Genomic DNA, 21,980 nt, shown 5'->3' with positions numbered 1-21,980 from the left:
ATAATTTTGATAAAAAAAGCATCTACAACTAATGTACTAAGTAATGTGTATTTCAAGTATCAGGGAACAGTGATTTTATTACTTTTTATCCATTTCCCACTAATAACATAGGCCAAAAAATAAAATGAGAAAAATCATCAATTAAAAAAATTGTAACCTCATTAAATACAAGCGTTCAATTTAACACAACATCCAGAGCTATATACATGCAAGATCAACCAGTTTTTATCAGTTTGTTATGTATCAGAAATAAGAACTTACATAATGACTTAAGCACATATTAAACATTGCAGTTATTTGTTCCTGACCCCTTTCGCTGAAACAATAGGCTTGCAGAACTACAATTTTGAAATACTTATTCACAGTTCAAGGAGTTTCTAAATCACGTTCATTGTGACAGACTGATCATGAAATCTTTTCCACATTCATTTGCACTGTACCTCTGCTCTGGCATGTACAGAAGTTATCAGTTCCTTGCCAAAGTGAAGGTAACACTAATAAACTGCTTGACTGCCAGCCAAGGAACAACAAGAATGTCGAACGACACATATACCCCCCTTTCTAGCCATTGACTCACATAATTGGTAATTTTATTACAGAAACTTGCCAAAATGGGTACATGGAAGTGTTCAATTATGGAAAAATCAACGAAAGCCATTTTGACATTAAAGGCCCCTGTGACCTTGACCTTTGACCTAGTGACCCCAAAATCAATAGGGGTCATCTACTAGTTATGACCAATCACTATGTGAAATATGAAGACTTTGTGATACACACTTTTGAAGATAATCAGCGGAAATTATTTTGACATTTAAGGTCCCTGTGACCTTGACCTTTGACCTTGTGACCCCAAAATCAATAGGGGTCATCTACTTGTTAAGACCAATCACTATGTGAAATATGAAGACTTTGTGATAAATACTTTTCAAGATAATCAGCGGAAACCATTTTGACATTTTAAGGTCCCTTTGACCTTGACCTTTGACCTAGTGACCCCAAAATCAATAGGGGTCATCTACTAGTGAAGACCAATCACTATTTTAAATATGAAGACTTTGTGATACATACTTTTCAAGATAATCAGAGGAAACCATTTTGACATTTAAGGTCCCTGTGACCTTGACCTTTGACCTAGTGACCCCAAAATCAATAGGGGTCATCTACTAGTTATGACCAATCACTATGTGAAATATGAAGACTTTGTGATAAATACTTTTCAAGATAATCAGCGGAAACCATGTGGTCTACCGACGGACAGACCGACAGACAGACAGACCGACATTAGCAAAACAATATACCCCCTCTTCTTCAAAGGGGGGCATAATAAGGTTTTTAGAACTTTGCTCTGGTGACTTCAATGTGGCTTACTGTTGTGATCCAGAGCGTAAACTACCACCACCATTAGTCTGGTGAGCAGCACTGGCCTAGCTCTATGAAGGTGGTATAAGTGTTTTAGCAGCAAGCAGTCAGTAGTTTCAATTGATACAGTTATAACAGTGTGAACATTTCATAATTTCACTCTATGTAAACTGATTGTAACTTATATAATATAAAGGAAATACAACCATGATGTATTTAGCCCAAGTTGTGTTTAATTTTCCATATACATTCTATATTATACATGAAAGAGGCAAAAATTGATCTTAATGAACTGACCAAATATTACTAAGTATTGGTATATTCCTACAGTAGAACAAAAGTTGCCATCACACTTTTCATGATTACACTTTCAATAAAAATAACAAATTACAAACAGACTGAAGTATTGAAGTTGGAGACCTTACTATGGGATTATATAAACTATGGCTCTATAATTTTCACAATACTGAATAATGTTGTTATCTAAATGAAATTTGCATAATCTTAAGTTTGATTTATTCATATAATCTCTGTTTCAACCTAACTGAACAGCACACATTGAAATAGTCTTTAAAAACAAAGGTACAACCCAATTTAATCTAAACAAACAATTCCAACCATTTCTGAGTAAACAACTTTGTTATGAATTAACATGCAACTTTTACCAAATAAAAGTCGTGTGAAATTTTAAATAAATGACAGAAATATAACACTGTTTCAGCGCTACAATTATAAACAAGAGGGCATGATGGCCCTGAAGGTCGCTCACCTGTATATAGCCCCCCCCCCCCGGGCCCAATTTTTACCCAAGGGCTAAAATTTGATGATAAGAAGATGTTTCATGCTAAACATCTAAGTTCTAGCTCATTGGGTTTTTTAAAAGAAGATTTTTTAAGTTTTTACTATATATATACACATATAGTTAAAACAATGACACCCCTGGGGCCCGGGCCAGTTTTGACCCCCGGGCTTTTATTTGAACAAACTTTGTAGATATTTACTTAAAGATGTTTCATGTATAATATCTAAACTCAAGCTATTTGGTTTTTGATCTTCAAAGAAGATTTTTAAGTTTTTTTGCTATACCACGTATAAGGAAAATCAATGACCCCGGGGCGGGGCAGTTTTGATCCCAGGGCTTTTATTTTGAAACATACTTGGTAGACAACCCATTAGAACATGTTTCAATGCTTTTAAATATCTTATGCTCTTAGCTCTTGAGTTTCTTTAAAGAAGATTTTTGTTTAAGTTTTTTACTCATAATATGCATATAGGGAAAAATCAATGACCCCCTGGGGCGGGGCCCAATTTTGACCCCAGGGCTTTTTATTTGAACAAAACTTGGTAGACACTCATAAGAAGATGTTTTCATGCTAAATATCTTAGCTCTAGCTCTTTGGGTTCTTTAAAAGAAGATTTTTTAAGTTTTTACTATATGCACATAGGGAAAAAATCTATGACCCCCTGGGACGGGGCCAATTTTGACCCCCAGGGCTTTTATTTGAACAAACTTGGTTTAGACATTCACTAGTAAGATTGTTTCATGCCAAATATCTAAGCTCTAGCTCTTACGGTTCTTTAAAAGAAGAATTTTTTTTTTAAGTTTTTACTATATGCATATAGGGAAAATCAATGACCTCACGGGGCGGGGCCAATTTTGACCCTCAGGGCTTTATTTGAACAAACTTGGTAGACACTCACTAGAAGATTTTCATGTCAAATATCTTAGCTCTAGCTCTTTGGGTTCTTTAAAAGAAGATTTTTTTTTAAAGTTTTTAACTATATTGCATATAGGGAAAAATCTATGACCCCCTGGGGCAGGGCCCAATTTTGACCTCAGGGCTTTTATTTGAAACAAAAAACTTGTAGACACTCATTAGAAAGGTATGTTTCATGCTAATATGCTTAGCTCATAGCTCTTTGGGTTCTTTTAAAGAAGATTTTTTAAGTTTACTATATGCATATAGGGAAAATCAATGACCCCCTAGGGCGGGGCCAATTTTTGGACCCCAGTGCTTTTATTTGAACAAACTTGGTAGATCATTCATAGAAGATGTTTCATCGCCAAATATCTAAAGCTCTAGCTTTTACAGTTCTTTTCAAAAGAAGATTTTTTAAGTTTTTACTATATGCATATAGGGAAAATCAATGGACCCCCGGGGGCCGGGGCCAATTTTGACCCAAGGGCTTTTTTATTTGAACAAGCTTGGTAGACACTCACTAGAAGATGTTTCAATGCGCCAAATATCTTAGCTCTAGCTCTTTGGGTTTTTAAAAGAAGATTTTTTAAGTTTTTACTATATGCATATAGGAAAATCAATGACCCCCTGGGGCGGGGCCAATTTTGACCCTAGGGCTTTTATTTGAACAAACTTGGTAGACACTCATTAGAAGATGTTTCATGCCAAATATCTAAGCTCTAGCTCTTACGGTTCTTTAAAAGAAGATATTTAAAGATTTTTCTGCATGAAATGGAATTCTTTGAACAATCTTGATAGAGCTTCATACAAAGAGTATTCCTGCCAAGTTTCATTAACATTGGCCTTGCGGTATCATAGAAGATGTCCTTAGAATATTTAAAATGTGGACGGACGACAGACGACGGACGCCATTTGGTTGGCCATCCTAAAAGCTCACCTGCACTTTGTGCAAGGTGAGCTAAAAAATCAATTGTAAAATGTATACAACTTCACTGTTCATACAACCTTAGACTTCTTAAAACATAAATTCTAATTACAACAGAAAATCTTTCAAATTAAGCCCCCAAACCCCCCGAAACAACTGAATCTCTATGGTCCCTCTCACACTTTGTTCATGTATCCATTATTTATATACCATACTAGATTTTAGTTCATGATTTTAGTTTGTGTCCTATTGCCAAGCCCAAAAAATGTAACTTCAAAATAATTTGGGAAGATACAATATGCTATAAACGCCCCTTTATATATCAGATCAATATAACATCTTTGGTATCCTAATACTAAGTCTTATAAACTGTTATAGTAGGTTTTTACTTAAATCACACAATCTATATATTATTATATATAAACCAATCATTGACGATGCACTGCAGCAATGCTGTATCTTGTATTTTTACATAAATTCATTTAAAACAGTAATGCCTTTATCTCCTTAACAATAATATTGAATAACGAGTTTCTATTACACTAGCCTGTATCCACAATAATACACACATATCAAACAAAATTAATAATGTGTAAATTCTGAACTAATAAATCATAACTTTATTGTTGTAACAAGATACTATAGATTTGCACTATCACCAATAACATTGTCATGACTAGTTTGTACACATTAAATGCAATCTTCCTTCTCCATTATAGCCTTTTTGTAAACCCCTTTTTACATGCTAAATCTGTGACTTCTGTGGAATGGATTTACCTTGCCATGAATCTATGACTGCCCATTATTCATTTACAACCTTCAAGATCAAAATCAAAAATGAGAGACCAACAGAAAACAATGGCTGGTTTTAAAGTAACAAAAACCCAGTTAAGGTCATATGGTGACTTAATAGCTTCACTGGTTGTAAAAGATGTCTGGTGCTCCTCCGTGCATTATTTCAGGTACAAAATGGGCACCTGAGTAGAACCAGTGACCTTCAATTAGCTTCCATGGTTCTTTACAGATGACATTTATAAATATGTCACTGTTCCTGCCACGGCTTATCATGAAGTTTATCTCTTCAATCTCACTGTTTTTCATATACCCTACTTTGTAACAAAAAACTCTTTCTTAAATACATTAAATTGAGATCTAAAGTAATAAAACACAAATTTGAGCATGGGAACTAAAACTCCACTTTAATATAACACAACAGATCTCTTTCATATAACACTCGGTAATTACAAAGGCAAAGTCAGTGCAACAACTTAACAAAAAGAAAAAAAAATGAAACATTTACAGGAAAATAATTGTTTAATAAAATGTTTCATAAAAAAAATGACCCGAGACCATTATCAATTAAAATAGCACTAATCATGACTCAGTGAAAACAGACAATACTATTACGCTTAACATCTGTTAATATATGTAGTCATCAATAAATTCTAAACAGGAAACACTAATATCTCTACTCAGAAGTTAGCAATATTTCTAGTCCTATTAAATAGCATGCAAAATTCATTAATGAATTATTCATACTTTGACATCATAAGCTTTTCTGAGCAAAAGCAAGGGAGATTATGCTTCAGTAAAGCTAAACTAGGGGAAGTAATGCAAAAATGATAAAGGTATGCATATCGTACTTTAAATATACTAGTTATACATCCATTTTCTACAGCTAATATAATAAGCATAGCTTTAAAATATACAAGGTGTGTAAACAGGTCTGTCAGGGAAATAATTGTACAATGTCAATGAAATAAAACAACTATCCATTTCACAAAGTTTAAGGTATCCAGTAACATGTATTTCATTAGATTTCAGGTATTATTTTTTAGATTAAGGATTGTCAAATGTTAGACCCAGGTGCCAGCATGTGCCTGAAATATTGCTTAATATAAGCATTACACTTATTTCTGGACAAATAATAACAACAAATCAACCCTTCGTTCTAAAAATTCAATCATTCTTCCTAAAAATGGGTATCTATGAAAATTATGGAAAGTTTGATGTTCAAAGTTTAATGTAGATCAAATATACTCCCTTTTCTTAATCCCATAGTCTCTTTTTCCATAGATTAAACTGTTTACACATCTTATAAAGTTTAAGAGAAACATTTAAAAAGCACTGTTATATTAGAAATTTGTACATGATTACAGTTTATAACTGACTTTAATTACAATGTCAAGATGCCTGATAAAGCTATAACTTTATGAAAGAAATTGCAATCTGCCCGAAAACCGTAAACCCACCACAACTCTCTAAATATGTTACTATAGAAACATTTATGTAGCAAAGAACAAAAAGATAAAACTTACAACAAAAAAATCATTAACACATTATTACCTGTAAGAATAATAAGTGCATATCCTTTTTTGGATTGGTGCCTTACCTTATCAAATTTTGTAAGATAAAAAAAAAATTAGATATGATAATCTGATTATTTTTCTGTCAAAATACAACCATTATTTCTTTTATGTGATTATAAATATAACTCATAACAATATGTTATTAAACTGCATACATAACTATGTTTTACAAGCCATAAAAAACAGAATCAGCAAAAATGTGAAAATTCCTAAAAGTTTGTAAATCCCAAATTATAGCAAGCAAGGAAGAATACCAATTCCAGGTAAATAAGAAAAATGACAATTAACTACAATGACCTTCGACCCTATATAAACTTATCACTTACTTAAGTAGTTAATAACAATCTTTCAGACAAATTTTACATTTTTATTTTCTTCTTATCTATTTTAAGCATTAGCATTTTTATAACTGAGTATACTGGTACATTTACGAATGTACTTTTCCATTTATATATCTAAATATTACCATGAAATATTCTATTTCTTTTTCAAGTAAAACACACAAAATAATTCCTGCAAAATATAAATATACGGTTTACAGTTTTATTCAGGGTTACTATCGTACACCCGAAGCCTCTTTGTAGTCTGTTCCATCAAGCGTGAAGAACTCCTCGAGCTTCCACTGCAGTGTCTCAAATGTAGGTCTCTCCATTTCCTCTTTCTTCCAACACTCTAGCATGATCTCGTACAACGGCTTGGGGCACCCCTGTGGACACGGCATACGGTAGCCATGTTCTACTTGGTTCAACACCTCAGCATTTGTCATACCTGAACAATATCAACAATAAGGTGGTCAACATCTATATGTCATTAGTAACAAGTTACAAATTGTTAGTAAACTATTCTTTACTTTAAGGTAAACACAATTGAGTTTATAACTTCCTTATTTCCTGTATACAATGTAGATCATTTTAAAAATAAACACAAAAGTATAGACAATGATAATTTCCCTTAATGCAATAATGTAAGAATATTAGAAATACATCTATGTAAAGTAGGGAAACTGATAACTTTATCCACAGTTCAAATTAATATCAGAGACTAAATATCTAATAATTTTGGACAGTTATTTTCTTTTGTAAAATATGTCCTCTCCATTTTTTAAGAAATTTACCTGGATATGGAATCCTGCCATATGTGACAATTTCAGTGAGCAATATACCAAACGACCATACATCTGATTTGATTGTAAATCTATTATAACTAGCAGCCTCTGGAGCTGTCCATTTAATAGGAAATCTGGCTCCAACTCTAGCCTCATATTCATCCTCCTATATAACAGTCAAACATAGATATATGTTAACAGACACTTTATATGTTAACAGATTCCTTATATGTTAACAGACATTTACATGTAAACAGTTAAGACATTTTATATGTTTACATTCATTTAAAATATATAAACAGAAACTTTATATGTTAAAAGACATTTTGTATGTTGACAGACATTTAACATGTTAAATGTTAACAGGCAATTCATATGTTAACATTCATATTTTATGTTAACAGGCATTTTATATGTTAACAAATTAAAAGACATTTAATGATAACATGCATTTTATTTGTTAAAAGACATTTTATACATGTATGTTAACAGGCAATTTACATGTTAACAGATATTTTAAATGTTAACAAACAATGTCTGTCTGTCTGTCTGTCTATATAAACAGACATTTTAAATTTTAACTCAGTATAGACCTTTTACAAAGTCTCAGGTATATACCATGTTAACAAACATATTCATGTTATGAGAGATTTCACATGTAACAGCAATTCATTTTATGTAATGAAATGACAGAAAATGCTATATACACATAAGTACTTTAGTATCCTATAATTATGTTAACAGTCAGTGTCACTAAATTATATATGTTAATTGATATGTGAAGGGATATACTCATGTTAATAGAAAACACATGTTAAATGACAGTCTACAGGAATAAAATAAAAGGACATTCTTTACTTAAACTCACATCCCACATTTTAATAGACATTTTTACATGTGAACCAACATTTGAACCAACATAAAACTAATCAATGGCAGAATAAGCTGCTAATTTATCCAAATCCCAATCAAAATCATTAATCACAAGTATGATATAAAATGAGATAAGAAAACAGTTGAATTGTACAAACTGTCTCTTGATTTTAAATCACTTTGTATATTACATTTATAATACATTAATTATATTAATTGGTTAACTGGTTACCGATAATATAAGTATGAAAGTTTCAGACATTTAACCACCAATTTGCCAACAATTTCATTTTTTAAAAATTTAATGAGAGAATACACTGAACCATACAATTAAACCTGTTTGACAAAAATAGCCTCAACATTAAAACGTCAGCACTTCAATCTCTAATGAAAGCTGATTGTGTGCGGTGAAGTGTAACGAGAAGAAAACAAAATAGGACCGTTTGTTGATGTAAACTCCAGAACACTGGATTTTACAACAGTTACACTGTTAATATAAAAATTAATAACATTTGTAACTTTACATTTACATCACATGCCATGTTCCCTTCCTTCATTTTTGTATCATTACAAAACAGTGCACTTATGTTTTGGCAAATTTTCAAGGCCCAAGTCTCCACTTCATTTAAACAAAAAAACTTATCCATTTAAACTAAAATCTTATCAAGCATTTTAGAAAAAAAATGCACATAAACATTGAAGTTTTATAAACTAGTTGAAGAAACAAATGTCAGTTTAAACTGACACTAACTGGCATATTGGGTTCAAATGTGTTGTGAAACAATGCCAATACAAACACCTGCAATACCAATTCACACAGACCAAATCTACCATAAAAATATCAATGAAATATATTTTTGGATCATTAGGTATTTAACACCTTGTATAATTACATTATTAGAAATAAATGACTACCTTAAAGTGTAAAATATATATGATATGTTCAATGAACAGTTACTGCATGTAATTTAAGGTTGGGTAGATAAAACCACCCCCAAGTTACCACAAGACATATCAATTATTATACAAATAGCATTAGAAACAACTATTAATCTACTCTGTAAAAAAGTACATTTTCCCACGATTTTCAGATAAGATTTTGAAATCATTTGATTAATTCAAAACTATTCAAATAATATTAAACAGTTCAGTACTTTTCTAAATCTCTGATTATATTTTCATTTTCAAGTCTTCATTTTTTACCTCCATGTTTTTTTTTATTACATGGCCAAATTTGTTCATTTCTATAAAATTAATATATAAATAAGTCTTTTAGAATTGTCTTGCTTTTAAGATTTTACCACTTCTACCAGTCTTAAAAGTAACTAATTCATGATGCTGAAGTTTAAAATCTTTGTTGAAAATTAAAAATACGAGCCGCGTCATGACAAAACCAACATAGTGTGTTTGCGACCAGCATGAATCCAGACCAGCCTGCGCATCCGCACAGTCTGATCAGGATCCATGCTGTTCGCTTACAAAGTCTATAACAAGTAGAGAAACTGATAGCGAACAGCATGGATCCTGATCAGACTGCTCGGATGCGCAGGCTGGTCTGGATCCATGCTGGTCGCAAACCCATTATGTTGGTTTTGTCATGACGCGGCTTATTTAATGTAAACAATGTCCCTGAATGCTATCATCACATGAATCAATGTATTAAACATAATAGTGTTGAGTAAACTGGCTTCATTCATTAACATATAATACATACATGTACTTAAATCACGTATTTTCTACATGAATGAGTAATAATTTATCAAGATAGTAACTACTGGCTACAGGATAAATTTCCTTTATTCAACTTTTGCTAAAATCATGTTTAAAATTTCAAATAAACCACAGATACTACGTAAATTACAATTTATGTTTGTTTGTCACCATATCTGTTTGAAATAGTAAGATTTTGCATTGATGAATCATCCGGCATTTGTCGATGAACATTAAAATTGCGATATGAATAAAGTTGTTACTTGAGATGACTGGGAAGTTTATCACTTTATGCAAATCCCACAGTTTAAAAGAAAATCAAACATATTTATTGGAAAACAATGCTTTTCAAAATGGCATACATTCAGTTTTAGATATTTTCTTTATAAAATGATGATTTTCTGTGTTTTTTTGTGAGCATTGCCTTGTTGCTTTTTGTACGCTGAAATTTGGTTTTCCTCACAAATGAATGATACACAATGCTTGTTTGTTTGATTGGGTTTTACCTCACACCAACACAGTATAGGTCATATGGCGTCATTCCAGCTTTACTTGTAGAGGAAGACCTCAGGTGCCCTTCCGTGCATTTCAGGCAGGAACGGGCACCTGAGTAGAACCACCGATGTTCCATAAGCTAGCTAAATAGCTTCCTTACATGAAAGAATCCAAAGTAACTGTAGGGATTTGAACCCAGCGGTGAGGGGCAAGTGGTTTGAAGTCAACAACCTTAACCACTCAGCCATGGACGCCCCAATGCTTGAGTAAACTCAAAGCCAGTCTTAATCTTTAAAATTAGCTAGATAACAATGACAACAAACTTTATTCTACATTTTACAGCAAACGAATCTACCAGACGTTATTAGAAAAATATTTCCTTCACCACACTTGCTACAAACTCTAGTCAAACCTTTCCCTACACCAGATTACATCGTGATCATCTAGACTATATGGTTTGGAAACATCATCTAACAGTGAACCGTGTCATATAAAACAGCCGTGATGTTAGACGAAACTTCTACCAAAATATCACCTACATTCACCTTGATAACTCTCGCCAATCCGAAGTCTGCTATCTTAACATTGTTACCATCACCAACAAGAATGTTCCTCGCTGCCAAGTCACGATGTATGTAGTTCTGAGACTCCAAGTACGCCATTCCACTTGCTATCTGTGCCCCTATATCTATCAGTTGTGGAAGTTTGAGTGGTCTTCCTTTACCTGTATTAAAGTATTAAAAACCCTTTTTAAATGGTTTTTTTTCAACAGAGGGGTAAACCTTATTTGAAATTAGCACTCACCAAAATCTCAACATCATAATCACACCGAAAAAATCAAATGACATTCCAATATTTTAACCATCTTTGTATTTTGCATGAAAAGAACAAATGTAATCATCTGTTCATATGTTTGTTTGTTTCATTTTACGCCTTTTCCCAACAGTATTTCAGTCATATAGGCGGGTAGTTTCCTAACCATCGTTCCTGGAGAGTTACACCAGTACTAGACTTACTTCCTCCATGCTAAACTACCAAAGCATCTCCCGGGGATCGAACCCACGCCAGAGAGGTAACTGGATTAGAAGTCATCAACTCTAACCCCTCGACCATGGAGGCGGTTTATTAAATAAGGGTTGAGTTGTAATTTGTTTAAATGATATACATACCCTGAAGATATTCTAGTAAACTGCCATGCCTCATTAGCTCTGTGATGATATAAATAGGTTCATCCTGGGTGCAGACAGCATACAGCTGGATTAATTTCTGATGACGTAACTTTTTCATAATCTGAGCTTCTGCCAGGAAATCTTTTGGGTCCATAGTACCTGTATAATACAGCAAAATATTTAATATTGTACAACTATACTTTCATCTTTATCAAACAAAAAGTTAAAACTCTTAGTCAAATTTTGCATTGTTTTGATCAATTTTGCCATATTTTATTTCAATGTAAATTGACAGTAACAAAACTCTTCTCTGCAGATGAATATTGTAAGTCTTTAACAATTTTCATTTTAATCTATGAATATTCAATAAAGGATGGAGCAAACTCAAAATAAAGTACTTTAAAAAATACACTTTAAACATTGGTAATAAACAAATATCTGCCTATATCTTTTGAAATTTATTTTCTTTACCCATATGAAAATTATGCTTATTTCATCTCACAAATTAATCATTAAATCTCATATTGTTGTCTAGACAGTTTGGGCAATAACACATACCTGGTTTGAGTGTTTTGATTGCAACTGGTGTTGTGTTGTTCCATAAACCTTCCCATACCTCTCCAAACTGACCATGTCCAATCTTACGTAGTAATTTCAGTGAGGATTTGGGAATTTCCCATTGGTCCTTTGTATTGTATGATAATCCTACAGTCATTGGCTTCTCAACCTAAATATAGAATACAGTGATGTAAATAATACTGAAAATAATATATTATTATTAAAATATAGTTTTATAATATCCACTTTACATTGTCACAAATTTTTAAGAGATCTACATTTAGAGCTCTATAAACTGTCCTTAGATACACTTTATCATGTGTGCATATCTACTGATCTTAATTAGATTACAATTAGATTCTCAATGTGTGTATATGTATTCTTAAGATGAAACCATAGGACCGACAGACACAAAAATGAAGCACTGAAGTACTTAGCGTCTACAGATTCACAAGTCTTAAACATTTTTCTTCATTTATAAATCAGGGGATCATACAACACAATCACTGTCATTTTCTCATCACCAAACATTCACAGCAAACATATATATTTTGGTGCAAAAAACTGAAATCAATTTTAGAAAATGTCCTTTGTCAAAGATGGAACAGCCTTTCTTACAACACAAAATTGTTACATGTACATTCTGTAACCATACAAGAAAACTGACACTATAATTTCTCACAGCAATCTTGTCCCATTTATCTAATTCTACTACATGGATGATACAAAGAACAAATAAATACCAAAGTGTGACCAAGACAGAGTGAACTTTTGAATTTTGTGGCCCAAAATTCACCAATCAAATTGCAGCAGAGGCAAGAATAAATTGTGAAATTTCAGCAGATCATATACCTCAGAGTCACAGTCAGACTCAACTAATAATGTACAATCAGAGTCCTTGAAAATGAAAAAGGATTAGTTTTATAAATGTTAAGAAATACAGTTCATTAACACACAAAACTTTCCATAACTTTGATATAACTTTAACATTGATTTTAACTTTATAATAATTCATTCATTTAGTGTATTAATATTACATTAATTGGACCCCATTGGAAATATGCTTTAAGCTGAACGGGCAATCCTTATGTAACATAAAACATACTACTTTATTTTATAATTATTTTTGTTGCATTGTCACATATATGCATGCTGATATACATGTATGTGACAATATTGTATGTGTTTCTATGTACATTGCTCTGAATAAAGTGATACAATAATTACTTTTATAATGAATACTTCAGACAGGTACCCTGGTCTGATCTTGGAATCGAGGAGCATTCTAATTAGATGCAGTCCTAATATGTGATTTTCCTGACCTAGGTGTACACATATGACCCAAGTATATGATGTAAAAGACTTTTAGTTTTTGCAAACAATAACATGACAGGTATCACAAGACACCTACTTAAGTACACACAAATTAATGTGCTAATATGACATCATGAGGTTATGTCTAGAAAGTTCTTAAATTTTTTGCTATGTACAGCTTTATTCAAAAAGAAAATTTTTCATGAAAGATAATACCTATCATACAAATTAATGAATTAGTAAATTTATGTTTATTTGTATATTTTTTTTCAACTAATCAAGGGTGCAACAGTTACTACCAAAAGCTGAAAAAGCTGTGAAAGCAGAAATATGAATCTAAAGGAAATTATCAGTCTATGATTAAGGACTATACAAACATATATTCAGCAAGTAAGACAAATTTGGATACTGATTTTGACAAAACTCCCACACCGAGTCCTACTAATTTGTTTTCCTGCATCAGGGCATTAGAAAACTTTTGGATGATCATATATGGTAAATTATAGGAGTTCCCATTGTTTGAAGGAAAAGCAGAGATTAGACAACTAACCTGTGAACAAAAATGTCTTGAGGAAGAATAAGGTAACTACGTACAAAATACCTATGGCTTAAATACTTGTGTACAAAGTAGAGGCTTAAAGCAAGCAAGTGTTCAAAATGTCTTGAGGAAAGCCAAATTATATGTACAAAAAGATCACCGCATGAGGTACTTACACTCCTGTGTAAAGGGTGAAAACTTTAAAATTTAACTTTGAGTGTATATGGCTTTTATGAACCTCACATCTCCATAAAATAAATAACTTTGTGGTTGTGAATGTTCAAGATATTGGTATTTAGATATTTAAAATAACCAATTTCAACAAAAATGGGGAATGACCTTATGCCTTTTCCTGATAAGCAAGTATACAAAAGTGTACCAGGAAGGCCGAATTATTTATGTACAAAATAACCTTTAGGAAACAGATACACCTGTGTATGAAATATCTTGGAGAAGGCTAAAGTAACTGTGTACAAATTCATTGGAGGAAGGCTGATGTACCAGTGTACAGAATTGTCTTCAAGAACAAACAGAATAAATTATTTGCACATAGTCAAATATGTCTAAATAAAAGAATAAATTACCTGCGTGCAAGCTTGTCTTAGATTGACGCACAAGCCGTCAGCATCCGCACTATAATGGTCCACTAATTCAGCTAATGTTCTGAATGTTATACGTCGTGCTATAAAGAAACCTCCTTCATCTAGTTGTCTTATTCTATAGTGCTTTACAGTGTCTCCATCTCGCACTGGAAATAATACAGAGAAATTATATCATATATATGTATTATTCCATATAGTACTGAGCTATTAAGTTCTTTATTTGATGCTTTCAATTTGTATTAGCCTTTGAATAGTGGAAAACAAAAAAGTAAATATTCAACCAGAATGAGGACATCTGCACAAATGTAAATGAAACAGTACTAAACTCATATACACTTATATATCAACAATGTTTCATAACAACAAAGACAGATTGTAAAGTCAATAAAACAAATAACCAGTTTATAGCCATACAAAATAACCAGTTCAGTAAAATGTATTTTCAACTTAAATTAGAAACTGTGACCTAAGTCCAATTGAAAAATTACTTTAAAGGTCAAATACAACAGATCTCAGGTGAAACTACTCTGAAAAAGACTGAGGAAAATGTAGTATACTGGATAATTGAGGTATCAAATTCAAGGACCACAACTCTTTGTTTTATGTTTACCCAATACAAAAAATTAAAATCAATATAGACAGTTGCAAGTTTTTGTGGCATGACAGTATTAATATACCATTTCAAGTTTCATAATTGTCCTCTACAATACGGTAAGTTATATTTGTGCCAGAATCACATCAAATGCCACAGTCCAGTTTCATTATTTTACAGTTAAAAACTAAAAAATTCAATTCTCTATCAAAATTGAGCTTCATCAAAACTGCCAGTTATTTTTGACAGATCAACAAAAAAAATCCAACATCTTTTTATTCAATAAAAAGCTAAATTAATAGTTTGTGCTATTTTTATTTTTCTTCCTTTGAAGGACTGCCCTTCACTTCCTACAAAATATATCAAAAATATATCTCAAAAGGTATGAAAACTACTTTTCAAACTACTTTTAAAGCAATATTTTTAAAATTCAATTTTCACCTTGAAGTTAATGAGGTTACTGTAAATTTTAGAGATTTTCTGACTTTAACATATATCCAATTAAAAACCAACAGAAGCTGCAGCTGTCATTAATTATTGAGGGAAATCTCTACTTCACTTACACAATTTCCACTTGAAAAGAAAAAAACCCTAGTGGATATATGCAATACATATATACGCTGAACTCCATTGTAAACTTAAAACCTCTCAAATATCTCTTTAATTAGTTCTACTATTTAAGAGCATAATGTTAAGAGCTACTAGAGTACAAGTTGGCGTTACAGTACAAAAATGAAAAACCAGAATGTATATTTTTTCTTTTTTACCAACTGAAGCAAGAAAAGTGAAAAGAAAAAGTCAACTTTAGGCGATATTCCCTGTAAACAATTATCAGTTCTATACATTTATGATTTACATCATAACATTCAAAAGCCTGCTTGCTTATAAAAATCTTAGTCAGGGGTTTTGAATCTAGCGTGATTTTGGTTCTGTTTTCTCAGCAAACATCTGACATGCTACATGTAAATAAGAAAGATAACTTTATTCATAAAGTTCCTAAAATGCAAACACTTACCCTACACAAATGCTTAACATAGATTCTTTCAGAGTAGCAAGCCTCGATTGTTCTCAGCTAGATATTGGATTTTGAAGGGCTATATTGTATTATTATGTCAAAATCCATGACACAGTTACATGTATGAATTTTTGCATGGAAACAGTATTGAATATCATAATTATACATGTTACGATGTATAAGTATTCCTAATTTTCAAGCAATGCCTTAAAGACTGTGATGTATAGTAGAAACAAATTTAAATAGTTAGAAAAGTTAAAGCAGGAATAAGAATGAATATTTTGCAAAATAAGTATGCAACCTGTATACAAGATTAGGAGATTGATGTAACAAGCATTATAAATTTCAAAGTAACACTTTTTTTAAGTTAAGTGAAAAATCACAGTGACACAGAGTCAGACACATGGACATGTGTAAGTCTAGGTTAAATGTGACTATTTCATCATCTTAGTGCTGTAACAAGGTTACCTGTAACTCTTATTAAATTATATAAGGAGTTTACCTATTACTGCAATAAGGTGATGATTTTTTTAGAAATACCATGGTCGTTATTTTACATACAGCTGAAGGGTTTACTGTAAATTACAGTAAATTTGACCCTACCCCTGTCCTGTATGAAATGTGGAAATGCATAGATCCCTGACCTGTCTAATTCTAATTATCAGATTAGCATATACCCACAACATATTTGTTAATAAAAGAGCATATGTCAATGTTTGCACATGGTGAAATCTATTGTTATTCAAATAAAAAGTCAGAGAAGGGATATATCAATTGACAGTGGCCACAGCTTACACAATTCAAAAATAACAAATACAAAAGAATTATCTGATAACAGAGTCAGCGGAAATTGCTTTTTAAATCCCCCTAGATTTCTTAAAGATACCAAGAAAAGAAGAACAATGAAGGTCTACATGCCCATATTGATGATATTGAAGATGCTTGAGATTAAAACATTGAAAATACTATAATAATATATGATCAAGCATTACATAAAAATAGAATGAATCATTATTATTGTTATCCAGTGATTCTAAAATACAACATTTTTATTCTGTTATATGTAAGAAAAAAGTAGAAGTGTTAATATATTACTTTCTTTGAGCATTCTTATGAAACTGAAAACAATCTTAGATGAAATGAAAATTCAATCAACTTTAGTCTTTAATCAAATGTTGTTACTGGTAATAGCAAAATCATGAATAGTCTGCTGAACTTTTGCCTATTATTTTTGTAAGTTAAAGATTTTGGCTATTATTTTTTTAAGTCATTGTGAGCCCTGCTGTAATCGTAGTGTAGGACATTGTATGGCAGTGTTGTTTCTGGATCAAAACATTTCAGAGACACACAGGCCAGTAGAAATACTGAGTAGAATAAAATATTTAAGAACATTTGGAAAAATTAAGGGACTTAAACAGTATGTCTAGCTTGACTTTTCACAACCATCTACAACTTTTGAAGGATTACTACCGGAACTTGTTGAAATTGACAATACTTAACACAGAAATCTGTTGCTTTTTTTAAAATTTCTATTTCAACAGTTTGCTTGAATGCACATTTTTTAAGACTGTCCATTTGGCAGGTATACTAAATCATGGAAATGGTACATGTATCCTTTCTGGGAATACAATCATGTATATAATCATAATGCATACCCCATAATAAAAGTCAACTAAAGCCTTCTTTTATATACATTAAATAATACCATAAGTCTTCAATGACAAACAATATAAGTCTGAAATATTAAAAATAAAAACTTTACCATTGTTTATTTATTCAAGATAGGATATGAATAGTTTTCCTTACTATAATAATATATTCATACATCAGTTAACAAAGCCCAAGGTCAATAAAAAAAACCCTTGCACTAAACAACTTATAAAAATTCAGTACTGAAATATGAGACACAAAATAAAACTACAATGTATACTCATCAATGATAAAATCTACAAATTGAGACCAAATTTATTTAAATAAAATCCAGGAACGACCTCAGATGGAAAATTTGGGAAAAAATCACTTCTCCCTTCAAATACATGTATAATTGGGAGAAGTGATGCTATTGTGAGCCCTTAAAACTTCACAACATATAAAATCCAACAATATGATTGGGGTTTTCAATTTCATTTTAAGACATTATCATATGAATACTTCTACAAATTTCAGGATTGTATATATCATCATACATATGACAAACACATGTCAAGGTAAGAATTTTGTATCCGCCCACAAAGTGATAGCAAATTTTATTTTTGTGTGCAATTATCTAATAATAAAATTTACCATTTGCATACATGTAAGGTAAGTAAATACTTACTATTCAGTTTGTAAGGACATTTATTCTTTGGAGATTCAACAAAGTCTAAGTCTGTTTCAAAGTCTTTCTTTTAACACTATTACCATTCGAGCCATGATAAACTGATCTTATATATAATATATATTTCATAATAATTTTTTTTAACCATAAAGATAATCCAGATGAACTTACATTTATACAAGATATAATGATGAATGATTATACACAAATATGGATAATATGATTTGATATGTGCTGAAAAATTAATATTTGCCTCGGTGATAAGCCATATAAAAGCTTTTTATAAATTATATAAAACAGACATAAACTTTTTAGCTGTGAATATAATGTAACATGCACTGTAAAATTGATACTGACAGCTCTAGGCGATATAGTAAGAAACAGAAATTTGTGTTTTACCTGACAAAGAATAGTCATTGCGTCGACTTTCACTGTCTCTGATCAAGAAAGCACCATGCTCATTATCTAGTGATAGTAATTTCTTTTCAGCTTCTACTCTTTTTATTTTACCAAAGTACCATCTGAAATAGACCATGAAATAATGTGTTAATACTGTTATTGTACACAAACATGATTTGAAGTTTTTGGGTGTTTTTTTTTTAACTTCTCGATCTTAGCTTAGACTAGACCAGAATTAACTAGGTCTAACTCTTATCTTTCACTATTTTGTTTTGTTTGTCAATTACAGTTTACACTGGCACCCTGTTATAATGCTCATGTTGTAGTTAACTAGTTTGCTCATCTGACTAGACAAACTTGTGGGAAATGAACTAAGTAGAAGACCAATGGAAAATGATCACAAGATCTTATTACATAATAGTAACTGTAACATAAAGACATGTTTGTTTTTATATGTCACACCAACACAGTTTAGGTCATATGGCAGCATTCCAGCTTTATTGGTGAAGGAAAATCTCAGGTGCCCTTCTGTGCATTATTCCAGGCAAAAATGGGCACCTGAGTAGAACCACCCGCGTTCCATAAGCTAGCTGGATAGCTTCCTTACATAAAAGAATCTCCTAAGTCCCTGAAGGGATTCAAAACCACAGCAGTGAAAGGCAATTGGTTTGAAATCGAGGACTTTATTCACTCGGCCAAGAACGCTCACACAGTCATAAAATATAATCAGGTACTGTAGTATTGTACAAATGGAATTTTGATTTGGGTTTAAGTTTAACAGTTTCAGCAAATCAGTATTATCACGGCTTAGAATTTGAGCTAATTAAGGATACTATAACGGTTTTTTACCTGACTGATCATCAAGTCAAAACAAATAGGAGTGGAGTGAAAGATGTTGCATGCTTTTTACATCTCTGGCACCCTCCAGCAATCTGTTGGCTTTGTTAAACTAGCATTATAATGGAGTCACTTTGCATGTTTAATAATTTTTTAAGATTTAAATACATTTTTATTTTTGGAAACCAAGACGAATGAATGTTATTCTTATATAAAGTGAGTGTAACAGCAGGGTCTAGTATTATAACTAAGTGGCAGTAAATATATATTATGAAAGTGTCTCTCACTCTCTGTATTCTGTTTATATTTGATGAGCATTATTTCAAAATTTCCATAGACTATAATTACTATCCTATTAATTATAATATTAATAATATTTCATTTTCAATACCACAACCTTTTAATTTTATTGGTGGGATAATAAATATAATTATTACAACAAATTCATGATTGAAAAACAATTTGACCATTATTAGTACATAATATAACTATCAAGTAAAACTTCATGAATTTATAATTTTCAGAGGGTTATGCAATTTCAGGTATAATTCAATATTTTTTTGACAAAGTTAATTATTCATAAAATACCATGAACATTGTGATGAAATATTTGCAAGGTTTGATACCCTTCACCTTATCAAGAGCATGTAATGCTTCAGAAGAAAATAAAGTCAATAAGACATGAAGTGTTTGTTTTAGAATACATCAAAATAAATTTTACTTACGACTCAGACTCCAAACTTTTTAATTTGGCAACATAATTGGATGGGATGTATCCTTCAAGTTTGGTTGTCAAAGATTTAGCATACCACCAATCACCTTCTGTATCTGTTTGAATTTCTAAATGTTCTCCCTTTCTAAAACTGAGATCTTCTGCTGTTCTAGCATCATAGTCATATAGCGCAACAAATATTTTTGGGGCAGTTCTTGGTAAATCTCCTGTTTCTACCTTTGGTGGACTAATTGGCACAGTTGTGGTACTCCCAGGTTGTTGAGGTGTACTCACTACCATCAACCCAACCTGGTTTGGATTTGCAACACTACCATTGGCATCTGATGCATTATGCTGAGGTGTACTAGTTGTACTCAATCCCACCATAGGAACAGATGGTTCTGGGTTTTTCTGGGGGCAGCTGAAACAGCCACCCATTTTGTACCTTACTTTACACTTCCTTGCAGACAAAAGTTACATGCTTCCCTATGCAAAACTGTGACAATTCTGCAGATATTTTCATAAAGGTTTGTTTTTTCCCAATAACATTATTTTTTTCAATTGATGAGTAATAAGCCAATCAATTTTATGCCATTGTGTAAATCAAAAAAATCGAAGGAAATATCGCGATATAGACAATGAATAGGAGAAACAGTTGTACTTTAGAAAAGATTTTAAACACTTTTAAAGTTCCTTCGTGAATAAATTCACAAACACACAAATTTTAACTTGCAAAATGCAGAAAAAGGGGCTAATTGTCATATTTTTTAACTAAATTATTCATGATCCCATTAACCGGAACTGTACTAAATTTGTAACGAACGTTTTGATTGGATGTTGACACCGGTCGATTATTAACTACCAAAAATGTTTTAAAAACGACAAAAATACACAATGGTATACTGTCCAAGGAGAAATGAGAATTTATGATAGCCTGAAGTTGCTGTAAATAATCTATAACTTAGATGGTGACCATTGCATGATGACCGAGTATTACACTATTAAAAGCAATCAGTCAGCGGTGACCCATGCATCTATATGTGCAGTAATAAATAGAATGAACCATGTGCATTGTATTTTACGCTAGAACTCTGGCAAAAATCTAGCTTGATCCAACGATCTGCTCTTCTTTTGACATTTACAATATGATTTATTTGTACATGCATTTCATTGTGGGAAGTCAATATTGAGAACCATATTCAAGCTGAATCTGACTTATGTCCAATAATCTATGGACATAATAGGTTTAATTAATTTGAACTCCATGAATATATTGTGTTATATATATGTGTTAGGCCGAGACAGAAATATAGATGTTGTGTCGAAATGATCAGAAAAAGTGATGAGCATCTTAGAAATCGTATGTATACAAGATTGGAGGTTATTTAAAG

At 31.8% G+C, this 21,980-nt stretch overlaps 1 protein-coding gene across 2 annotated transcripts; it reads right to left on the bottom strand.

Annotated features, from left to right (window-relative positions):
• Window positions 1-6,027: 6,027 nt before the first annotated feature.
• On the bottom strand, window positions 6,028-21,409 carry LOC132723748 (tyrosine-protein kinase Src42A-like). 2 transcript variants are annotated; one of them, XM_060708524.1, is made up of 8 exons: window positions 20,603-21,409; window positions 19,041-19,162; window positions 14,700-14,863; window positions 12,264-12,432; window positions 11,706-11,864; window positions 11,076-11,260; window positions 7,468-7,624; window positions 6,028-7,121 (listed from the first exon to the last, which is right to left on the bottom strand). In XM_060708524.1, exons 1-8 carry the CDS (start codon window positions 21,025-21,027, stop codon window positions 6,910-6,912), a joined length of 1,593 nt encoding a protein of 530 aa, XP_060564507.1. In that variant the 5' UTR covers window positions 21,028-21,409; the 3' UTR covers window positions 6,028-6,909. The 2 variants fall into 2 exon arrangements, with proteins under 2 accessions (XP_060564507.1, XP_060564508.1); XM_060708525.1 differs by having other exon boundaries at window positions 11,082-11,260; window positions 20,603-21,408.
• Window positions 21,410-21,980: the final 571 nt, after the last annotated feature.

This window comes from Ruditapes philippinarum, unplaced genomic scaffold (genome assembly GCF_026571515.1).
Source record: "Ruditapes philippinarum isolate M1 unplaced genomic scaffold, ASM2657151v2 ctg1121_1_1_1_1, whole genome shotgun sequence".
Taxonomy (NCBI): domain Eukaryota; kingdom Metazoa; phylum Mollusca; class Bivalvia; order Venerida; family Veneridae; genus Ruditapes; species Ruditapes philippinarum.
Note: the sequence above shows the minus strand (reverse complement) of the source record. Positions and strands in the feature narration are given on the sequence as shown.